This window comes from Cyprinus carpio, chromosome B13 (genome assembly GCF_018340385.1).
Source record: "Cyprinus carpio isolate SPL01 chromosome B13, ASM1834038v1, whole genome shotgun sequence".
Lineage (NCBI taxonomy): Eukaryota > Metazoa > Chordata > Actinopteri > Cypriniformes > Cyprinidae > Cyprinus > Cyprinus carpio.
The window spans coordinates 23,056,081-23,067,080 of NC_056609.1; the positions used below are offsets into that span (position 1 = coordinate 23,056,081).

At 36.6% G+C, this 11,000-nt stretch overlaps 2 protein-coding genes across 3 annotated transcripts; both read left to right on the forward strand.

Annotated features, from left to right (window-relative positions):
* Positions 1 to 156: 156 nt before the first annotated feature.
* Positions 157 to 6,711, forward strand: LOC122139458. 2 transcript variants are annotated; one of them, XM_042737344.1, is made up of 13 exons: positions 157 to 595; positions 853 to 918; positions 1,541 to 1,585; positions 1,907 to 2,071; positions 2,154 to 2,239; positions 2,288 to 2,457; positions 3,418 to 3,465; positions 3,547 to 3,646; positions 3,744 to 3,882; positions 4,264 to 4,368; positions 4,588 to 4,668; positions 6,232 to 6,377; positions 6,504 to 6,711. In XM_042737344.1, the coding sequence occupies exons 3-13, from the start codon at positions 1,544 to 1,546 to the stop codon at positions 6,694 to 6,696; spliced, it is 1,275 nt and encodes a 424-aa protein (XP_042593278.1). In that variant the 5' UTR covers positions 157 to 595; positions 853 to 918; positions 1,541 to 1,543; the 3' UTR covers positions 6,697 to 6,711. The 2 variants fall into 2 exon arrangements, with proteins under 2 accessions (XP_042593278.1, XP_042593279.1); XM_042737345.1 differs by having other exon boundaries at positions 158 to 595; positions 2,321 to 2,457.
* An 816-nt stretch (positions 6,712 to 7,527) lies between these two features.
* LOC122139459 lies at positions 7,528 to 10,775 on the forward strand. Its single transcript, XM_042737348.1, has 3 exons — positions 7,528 to 8,123; positions 8,583 to 8,671; positions 10,440 to 10,775. The coding sequence occupies exons 1-3, from the start codon at positions 7,530 to 7,532 to the stop codon at positions 10,525 to 10,527; spliced, it is 771 nt and encodes a 256-aa protein (XP_042593282.1). The 5' UTR covers positions 7,528 to 7,529; the 3' UTR covers positions 10,528 to 10,775.
* The last annotated feature ends 225 nt before the right edge of the window (positions 10,776 to 11,000 follow it).

Sequence of the window (11,000 nt, forward strand, 5' to 3'; positions counted from 1 at the left end):
GCTATTTTAAAACATACTTACAAGACTCATCCAATCACATTGAACGTGTTTGAAACCACGCCTCTTTTTGTAGAAGACACGCCCTCTCGCTTAACATGAGCATTAAATATGAATGAGACGTACACTAGTTCATCTTTTCAGCCTTTTTGTAGTGGGCTACTACAATGTACGTATTTATTCAGAGGTATAGCAGACAACTAATATCTGGGTTACTGAATAAAATATTTTGACCCAAGTTAAAATAATCACAAAAGCACTTACAGAGTCCCTAGCCATCTCAATACATTCTAGACCTCTGATATGTGAGTGGAAATCAAATGTGAGCGTTAATCAGCCGAAAAACTGCTCTTTTGCTGACTGCGCAGGAGCGCGTGAGTGAACGTTCCCGAGACACCGGACGGCGCGTGCAGTCCGTGTTCCGTTTCTCGTCTCCTACCGCAGTCCGACAGACGCAGTGCACAACACCAGGCACACCAGACACCGGGACACGAGAGCGCAGGGAGAGAGTGGATTACAAAAACATGAGGCCGTCACTATGTCAAAGAAATGGAATAACATTTAAATTTAAAAAGAACTCTTGAAGTTTTCATCTCTGGTAAGTGAGCGCGCGCTGCACATACGGTCAAATTTCTTACTATTAGTATCATTAATAATAATAGCCTTAGTTTGATTATTAAGATTTGTGTTTATGAATAGGCTGCTGCATTTTTGGAATTACTTTTGTGTCGTTTTTGATGGGCTACTTAGTTTTTCATTTACAAGACTGTTTTAGGAAAGTGCAGATTATGGAAATACATTTGAGAAAAAAAGGGGTGGGGGGCATTTATAAATATTTTTCAATCTCTGTTGTAGGGTGGAGCTCTTTGGCAGGTATCTTTTCCCCCACCTGGGATTTGCTGACAGGGCGAACAGCTCTAGGTAACAACATAAGAGCCCCTTGGATTCACATTTAATAGAAACAATGTTTTTATATGGAGCTGATGACACATATAACACTCTCACCACCCTTTCTGCGTTTTACATGATCTTTACGACATTATTTATTATGTTTGTAACGTTTTGTTCTCAGGTAATGGGTGATTTCAGGTTTTCTTATTCGTGTGATGACAAATTTGGATAAGATGATCATGGATAGCTTTCTATCTTTGTTAAAAATGTATAAGATGATCATAAGTTGCTATTCTTGTAATGACTAACTTGTTAAAAATGGATTAGTTTATATTGGCTTACTATTCCTTTGGTGACTAACCTCGCAAAATAACATACAATGGATAAGATGATCATAGTGTACTATTCTTGTAGTGAATAAAACACATAAAATGGGCAAGGTGATCACAGGCCTAGTTTACTGTTCTTGTAAAGTGACTAATTAAAAAGATTAAATAAGATGGCCATGGCTGCTAAGCAAACATCGGACATAAATTTACTACACCAACATAAATCTCCGTGGTCGGTCACCTGTCAAAAAAAAACATCTCAACAGAGAATGTTTACAAGCCTTTGAGACTGTGTTAAATGATGTTTGTGTATCCTCACACAGAAAATGAAATCTCATGAGAAAGAACTGGAGAGAGAGATCTCTAAGGTAACACACAGTCACACACACACACACACACACACACACACACACACACACACAGACTTTCTTCAACAGGTTTGAGAAATAACAAGAAACTTAATTGTAAACGTTTATATGTCTGTTAAAAACACATTTTGGGTTGGTGTGTGTAATTACTTGTGATTACTAGGCCTGAAAAACCCATGGAAATTATTGCAAGTCTTAAAATCATGGACATTTCTAGCTATTCTCAGTTCTAAAATATTAAACTGGAGAGAAATTGTTCTTTGACAATGCAAACTGCATAAAATGATTTAAAATCAGTCTCATTTGATATGTTGTGTTCAGGTTCAGGGCATGGTGTGTGAGTTGCGGGCAGGGTTTTCTCGTGCACTGCTGGAGCTGAATCAGATTCAGCAGGGAGACACTGAGCTGCAGAGCCAGCTGGAGGACACAAGACATGGCTGCAACAAGCGTGCCCTTCACCTTGAGAGTCTGGTGCTCTCCCTCAAGGTGAGATCACACACCTGTCTTGTCAATCTGTTCTGGAGCCTATGGGTTTGTCAAAGTTATGCTTTTGTGTCTGTCTCTTTAGGAGGAGCTGGAGGAAGTACGTTGTCAGTTTCGTCAACTCTGTGAGACACAAGACAGAATACCAGCAGAGAATCCTGGAATAGAGAAGTAAACACACACACACAAATTTAAAGAATGACTGAAACTGTGTTATAGTGCGTGTGTCGATTTGTGTATGTGTGAATGCAGTAATGGCGTGGATGACAGTAGCGGGCAGAGTAATGGTGCTGCAGAGGCTCCTCCCCTTTCACCTGTGGGTGGAGATTTCCTCATACACTGTTACCTTCAGGGATTACAGGTGTGGCAATGGACCAGACAGAATACAGGTGAGCTTTCATTTTTTGGGTAAAAAAAAAAAAAATTCTCACTTTTTTTCACAGTACAAGTTTTTAAAAGCAATACAGACTACAAAACGATGTAAAATGATGTAATGTGCATGAAGATTACCTGTTCAGTCTATTGGAATGCATATGTTTGCAGGTGGATAGTGTTTTTTTTTTTTTTTAAGTGACATTGCCAACTACTGGCATGGCATGCCTAATACAGAATTTTTAATCGTTTTCGCGGATCTGTGAAACTGGGACCATTTTGACAACATTGTCGACTCGTCTGTATACGTAACTTTTCAAAAACATAAAGGAAATACTTTTCTGTTTTTAGTATAATCATGGTTGTGTAAACATACCCTAATTAAGTATATATTAAAGTTACACTATGTAACTATTTCTGTTTGAAATTAACAAAATGTTAAGAATGAGTGAAAACAACTTAAAACCATCCTCCAAACAGTGTTTTGTCCTTAAATCCCATATGGTAAGCCTATAATAATTGGTTGTATTTTAGAGTTGTTGGGATGAGTTTCCCAATAAAGGCATACTTTCATATTTTTCTGTGCATTTTTCCATGTTTTTGCTTTGTCTTCATATTGTTTTTTTTATATTTGCTAAAGGTAATTACTGAACAGTAGTCTGACCAATAGTGTGGAGGCATTGTGCATAATCAACCAATCATGGCATGCGACCTAGAGTAAGCAGTAAAAGCAATGCAAATATGCATATATATTACACTGTAATCCTCATTATATGTATATATACATATCATGCATATACATATAGTTTTATGCTTCAGCCTCTAGAGGACCAAAAATTACATAATGCAGCTTTAACATATTGAAAATGTTAAATAATAAACAATATGTGTTAGAAATTAAATGTGGGGAAGTCAATTATTGTAAAAATCCTTAAACTGTGCAGTCACAGTACAGCTGATTTTATTTACTGTTTCAGGTGCAGATTCTCTTTCCTGCCATGTAACACACAGCTGCCTGCGGCGGGGTAAATAATCTGTTCTCAAAGCCTTTTAACTGCTCAATATTCACATGTGGATCCTCATGTCTCTCTGTCTCTTTGTGTCAGGCAGGAGGCGGGGTGTGGTGGAGATGCTGTTGCGGTCTGAACGCGATTATGTGTCTAGTTTGAATCAGCTCTATGAGAAATACAAATCTGCTGAGCAAAAGTAGAGAACTACAATCATTATCACTATTTCATGTCATCTTTTTATCTCTGTCTGTACCACTCACTATAACAAGTGTATTTGTGTGTTTCTGAGACAGTGTGGCGTTTGTAAAGCATATTGATCAGATGCTACAGCGCCACCTGCTCTTCCGCAACACCCTAGAAGAACGACTGACCATGGATGAGAGAAGCTGTGCTGCCGGGGATGCTTTCCTCAACCTCACTGGACAGAACAATGTAATTTACTACTAAAATAATCAAATATGTAATCCTTTATTAAATTAATCAAAAGACTTTTACATTATTACAAAAAAATCTAATATAGAATGCCGTTTTTTGAACCTTCTATTCATCAAACAATCCTAAAACAATATCACATTTTTACAGAATCGTGAAGCATTGATAATAAATGTTTCTTGAGTAGCGAATCAGCATATTAGAATGATTTCTAAGGGATCATGAGACACTGAAGACTGGAGTAATGATGCTGAAAATCAGCTTTGCATCACTGAAATAAATTGCATTTTAAAATATATTAAAATAGTAAACAGTTATTTTAAATTGTAGTAATATTTTACAATATCTGATTTTATACATTAATTGTTTGTCCTTATGCAGAAGTCTTTCTCTGATGCATATCTTGGATATGTGGCCAGTCTGGGAACTCTCCTGAGAACAGAGATCTGTACAACTTCACCCCACAGTAATTCACAAAATTTACAGGCAAGAACTTCCTTTTTCATGTTATGAAAGATGCTTAAGCACACAGTGATGACTGTTTTGTGTCTAGTTCAGCAGTAGTAAAAGTTTTGCAAATGAGTCTACAGCAACCAGGAGACACTTATAACCACTTATATCTAAATTCATGTATAAGTCTATTGGTCTTTACTTTTGCATAATATTGTTTTCATGTGTTTGTTTTTGTTTATGTTTTTCTGCTAGGCGGAGAAAGAGAGCTTCAGATTGCTTTCACTAGTATTCGCTCCTGTTTCCCGCATCCACACATACCTAAATATCATACAGGTGAGTCACATAATTGCAAAATAAACTTTATAAAAATAAATGAAAAATATGTTTGCTGTAACACACACAATGCTTGTTATTTTGATGAGTAAAGGTGTAAATCCTTTAGTTGAGACTATTCTAGATTCATGAACTCCTGCATTACCAGTGATCTGTTTGTTTTATGTAAACAGCAGAGATTTTAATGTAAAAAGAAGTGATTGTAAACTCTGGGTCTAGAAATCCATGATGACTGGATCATGCATGCATTGTAATCATATAAAAATCATTTAAAAACATTTTATAAATGCTTAAGTATTTAGTAATAAAAGATCTGATTTATACAGTCATGAATGCTATAGTAGCTGTCACAACACACCCTACTGTGGCTTATAACAGCTATTATTAATTTCATATCTCATATATATGACCGTTCAAAGGTTTGGGGTCAGTAAGATATTTAAATGTTTTTGAAAGAAGTCTCAGATCAGCAATATTGTGAAATATATGTTTTAAAATATTATTTATTCCTGTAATGGCAAAGCTTAATTTTTAGTCAGTTCTTCAGAAATCATTCTGATATGATGATTTCCTATTAATATCAATGTTGAAAACAGTGGAAACTGTTGATGAATAGAAATTTCAAAAGAATAGTTTATTTGAAATAGAAATATTTATAATATTATAAATGTCTTTACTGTCACTTTTGATCAGTTTAACGTGTCCCTTAATATATAAGTATTAATTTCTTTAAAAAATATATTTAATATATACGTTGTATTTGTTGAGCTTCCATTATAAGTATATTACTGCAAATATTATTATTATATATATATTTTTTACTAAGAGATGAGTCTTTTCTGTGGTGATCAACAGCATGACAGACACAGTCAACAGAATTCAAGAAAGTGACATGACATACAGCCAAGTATGGTGACCCATACTCAGAATTCGTGCTCTGCATTTAACTCATCCAAAGTGCACACATACAGCAGTGAACACACACACACCGTGAACACACACCCGGAGCAGTGGGCAGCCATTTATGCTACAGCGGTTGGGGGTTCGGTGCCTTGCCCAAGGGCACCTCAGTCGTGGTATTGCCAGCCCGAGACTCGAACCCACAACCTTAGGGTTAGGAGTCAAACTCTCTAACCACTAGGCCACAACTTCCCCAGAATCTTTAGTTTTCAGTCAGTGCTGAAATGTATCATCTGAATCCGTTAAACAGCTGATGTTATGTTACCTTTAGGTCAAGAAAAGTAGAAATATGGAAAAAATTGTGACGTTAGACATGACACGGGGTTTGTAGCCTATGAGACGGCAGTGAATGCTACAGCACAGTCAAGCAGGGACCAGATGGCATTACTGCATTGCTGAACTCATGCCACCTTAGTCTGCTTTGCACACTGCTGCACTACTGTCTGAGACAAGTAGTGCAAGTTTAAGTAATCCAAGCAGTTCAGTGCATACAATATATATTATCTTCCTAAAATGCGGTCTTCTGTTTTCTAAGTGATTTTAAATTTCAGTTTTGCTATAAAAAAGACACTGCATCTCTACTGCTCTTCCTATTTCCACCAGGCCTTGTTACGCAGTTGTGGTGCTGGACATGCAGACAGGTGTTCACTACAGGAGAGCGAGCGGGTGCTGTGGGACCTCTGCACAAGCTGTCACATGACCTTGGCGAAGGCGGGGCCATGTGAAGAGGGGGTGGGGCCTGAACAAGGGTCAGTCCTATTATTTTGCCATTTAAAGCCTCACTAAATGTGAATTTTATGAAGTTCTCTTCTGTTTAACTGGATGAAACTGGCTTTTGTGGCAGTTGGTTGATACTAATTTTAGTGTGTCTGCAGTTTGAGAAGCAGGTGCTGTGCCGAGAGCCCCGACTGCGGCCCTTCCGCTTTTACCAAGTACTGTGCCAACATTAATGCGGATACAGCCAGCGTCACAGCGGGCGCAGGCATAGACAGCACTGTACACCAGAGGAAATGCTGTCGTGTTGGCATCTCACAGACGCTACCTCGGCCCAGTGGCATTTTAAGGTAATCCAGCATATTTTACAGAAATTAGAGAGGAATTTTTTTTTTTAAATAAAATCAAGCAATTTCTATCTGATTGCAAATGATGCAGATCTTAAATAATATGTAATTCCCATATAAACATTTAAATGTAGATACTTTCATAATTGCATACAAATATATTATCATTGCTGAATACACTTAGAATAAATCCAAGAAAAATATGGTTGATTTATGCATTTATTTCATTTTTCAGTTGTGGAATTTCAGACCTGGAAATTAATATAAATTTAAAAATTATGGGCATTTATCAGTTGTAAATGATTAAATTTGCTTCTTTAAAGTTTTTCTTTGACCGTGCAATCTGCATAAAATGGTTTTAAGACATTTCTTTTTTTTTAAGCTGCTTTAATGTATGAAAAAAGTGCCAGAAAATTTGAAGCAACTGTAACAAATCTAAATATATTAAAAAAACTGTTTGAGCCTGTAAGTATGAATTATTTGGTTTGGAAACATACATGGCAATTATTTAATTTTCAAACAACATGTCATAAGCATGTCTTAATAAATATATAGCTGCTTTTAGAAGTAAAACTTTTTTTTTTTTAATGAAACATACATGGATGAATCATTTACAATAAGATCTAAAACATATAATTTTTAAAAAATACATTGTCATTTCATGTTGACTTTAAAAATCCCTCATTTAAACTATGTTTGTACTCAGCAGTCAGATTTAATGTAATTAGAATTTACTTTTTTTTTTGTATTTAATTTTTTTTTTTTTTCATAAATATTCTTCTCTGAGAAGGGGGTGTGAGTATGTGTGTTATGTGCCCTGTTGTGGGGGGTGTGGAGTGTATGTGTGGTGGCAGCGCAGGGCAGTGCCACACGGTTCCCATCTGCGTACCCTTCCCTCGTCATCCTAGAGAAGCCGGCTGCTTTCTGAAGCCTGTGCCAGCTGTAGGTGTCGGGGGAAACCTCACTACTGCTGCCAAGAGTCAGAGATCCTCGGCTGGTCTGGCCGTGCGTGTGTGTGGTTCCCCGGGGCTCAATGGACGTGTGTACACCTCTGAACTGTACCCTCCGCCACATCGTCTCGATGACGGGGACACAGACTGTGACGTGGCCGATGCATCCGTTTTTGACTTCTCTTCTGTAACGACCTGTAGCCCAGATGAAACACTGAATCGGCTCAGGGGAGCAGAAGCATGTGATGATGAGGATGATGATGAAGAGGACAGCAAGGTTCCAGTTCTCCTCAAACCTTCATACACTCACAACGCTTCAGCCGTGCAGCCAGGGGGAGGATTATGTATGGCGTGGCAGATTCCCAGACGGGCTCCTATTCCTGCTGAGGTTCGCATTGGGGGGCAAGGAAAAACACTTGCCCCAAAACCACACAGAATCCCCGCCAGTGCCTTCCGGCCAATTTGGGACCCGACTTACTCACAGGTTTGAGACGTCACACTAAAATGAGCACATTTTGAATCACTATTTTGTCCCCCTGAGGTCCCACTTATAATGTTGGTCAAGCTGTTTTGCACCAAAAACTTTGGCTGCATCTGTTGGTACACCTTCTTGACTGTTAAAAAAGTATGTTCTATATAGCATGAATGTGTAGTATGAATGTAGTCTTGACATACAACATTTGTCATGTGACCTACCAGCATCATTTGTGTCAGCTACTGTTCACAAATCCTCTCCTGTGGCCTCACATTGGATGCCACTTCAGAATAACACCAGAAGTAGTAAGACATCCAGGAACTTTTCTCCTGCTGTTTTATGAAAAGTATGAAGTTAGACATACTACTCTTTTCACACAGTTTTTGGATAAGTACGTGATTTCGGATGCAGCCGCTGAAATATCACATGAACCATTACTAAGAAAAACACTCACCTTCTCTCTTTCAGGGTGATGCAACTCCTGCAAAAGAGAACTCTGTGTCTTTCAGCTCAACCAATCAGATCATTAATCAGCAGCAAGAGACTGACCAATCACGGTAAGTGGCGTACAGCTGCATTTGGAATAGAGTGGTGGAACTATGATGTCATTTTGTATGCAAAAACCTGGACGCAAGTTAGCATTTTAGCACTTGCGGTTCTTTGAATGGGAGTTTGGTTAAATCCCCTAAAATAAGGTCCGTGGTTCACACAAGCTCAAGATAATTTCACATTTTATTCTACGACGTAAAACACACCAATTAAACCCCACTCATGATTTTTTAAAAATTGTTTGATATATATATTTCTGATGCAGGATATATATATATATATATATATATATATATATATATATATATAATATATAATATATATATATATATATATATATATATATATAGATATATATATATATATATATAGCTATTATATATATATATATATATACACACACACACACACACACACAAAGTGGTGTGAAAAAGTGTTGGCCCCCTTCCTGATTTCTTATTTATTTGGATTTTGTTTTTTTCCTTAATAATAAAAACCTTAATTTAAAAACTGCATGTTGTGTTTACTTGTGTTATCGTTGACTAATATTTTAATTTGTTTGATGATCTGAAACATTAAAGTGTGACAAACATGCAAAAAATAAATATATATGGAAGTGGGGAAGGGGGCTTTTTGTTTTTAATGTATGTGTATTTGTGATTAGGGATATTGGATTTTTGCAAATATCTGATATGCCAGTAATTTTCAACTCATTTTGGCTGATAACCGATATATGATTATTTAAAATTTTGGTTAGTTTTTAACAAGAACTTACTTGTTTGAATTAAATAATAATACAATTCTTTTATAATGACAGCACATTGAAGATTGAAAATAACTATATATTAATCACTGCATTTTTTTTCCAGAACTGCCTTGTTTATTATTTTGTCCACTTATGTTATCAAGATTTTAACAAAATATATATGATGGCTATTTTCTGTCCCTGTTTTTAACCCCTCATCAGAACGCTCTGATTGAATAGGTGTGGTGGATTGTAGACTCAAAAGTAAACGCCCACTACTATGATTTGCTAACAATTGTGCATGTTTGACAGCCTACAGCCTACATCCTTCACAGATGGACGCTGCAGTGATTTAGGTTAAAAAAAAATAGGTTAAAAAAATGAAATAATTAATCTGTTAATATGTAAATGTAATATGATATATGATCAAGCAGTAGTAGGAATAGTTAAAAAATGTTAATAGTTATTGTGATTTGTGATTAATATTAGATACAATATTGTCAGTGCAGCATAATTTTTTAGTTTTAATCGTTCTGAAGATCCTGCATCAAATTTTGCCTTTATTGTAAACAAATCCGTGATAATTAAAGTGAACAAAGAAAACAAAGTTCGTACTGACACAGTCTGGATCTTCATTAAAAATAAAGCTCATCCACTCTTTCCTAACATTGGGATCAGAATAAAGGCAATGCAAACACTGTTCAAATAACTGGCAATTCGAAATTCAAATAACTGGCTTGGATAACAATTGTAAGCATCATCCTTTTTTATTGTAATTGCAGTTTAGTTTGTGTTTACTTCATTTTAGCTACATATTCAACAGCACTTACCTCTAAGCCTTCAAATATATCCCAGATAAGAGTTATCTACATGTCATCTGCAGAACCAGTAGTGTGCCATTCTGAACCATTTCTGAAATCCAATAAAACTGTCAATAAAATTATGAGCAAAGTTATCTCTGTGCTAAACGTAAAACTGTGTGAGGCCAGTTAAGGGCACTTCAAAGTAGTAATGTGTGTATGTTGTTTTAGATCTGCATATAGAGGGACTGGAGTCCAGCGGGCTGAAGCAGTGTGGCATGACAGTGAGGACAGCGAAGGACCCTGCAGTACAGTCTGACACAAACTGGTGCAACTAATCATACACAGGCAACGTCTCTACTTCATCCAATGAAATAACTGGAATCTTTTTTAAAAATCTGAGATAACAAATGACAAGTTCTCACTGTGAACTGACATGAAGAACCAGGTCACAACAGCTAAATTCAAACATCTTCCAGCATGATGTGATCTGTCAGACAGAAATAAACACTTTAATTTAACAGAATGCACATAAACAGAGGAATAAAAACATTCAGTAGAAAATAAGACTGCGAGTTTATTAATGAGTCTCATGGAGAACATGGTACAAAAGCAGTTACAGGCCTTGAATGCTCACACATAAAAACATTCGGTAGAAAATAAGACTGAGAGTTTATCAAACAGTGAGTTTTGGGAAATTACTAACATTTCAAACCAGCTGACCAATCATCTCAGTGGGAGTGGCCAGGATGAGATTCTACACATACAGGATGTGACATCACTACAAAACAC

Coding starts and splice junctions, on each gene's coding strand:
- LOC122139458 (XM_042737344.1), top strand. CDS start 1,544: ATGAAATCTCATGAGAAAGAACTGGAGAGAGAGATCTCTAAG. Junction 1,586..1,906: donor TGGAGAGAGAGATCTCTAAG/GTAACACACAGT, acceptor TGTTGTGTTCAG/GTTCAGGGCATGGTGTGTGA. Junction 2,458..3,417: donor ATGGACCAGACAGAATACAG/GTGAGCTTTCAT, acceptor TTACTGTTTCAG/GTGCAGATTCTCTTTCCTGC.
- LOC122139459 (XM_042737348.1), top strand. CDS start 7,530: ATGTGTGGTGGCAGCGCAGGGCAGTGCCACACGGTTCCCATCTGCGTA. Junction 8,124..8,582: donor GGGACCCGACTTACTCACAG/GTTTGAGACGTC, acceptor TCTCTCTTTCAG/GGTGATGCAACTCCTGCAAA. Junction 8,672..10,439: donor CAAGAGACTGACCAATCACG/GTAAGTGGCGTA, acceptor ATGTTGTTTTAG/ATCTGCATATAGAGGGACTG.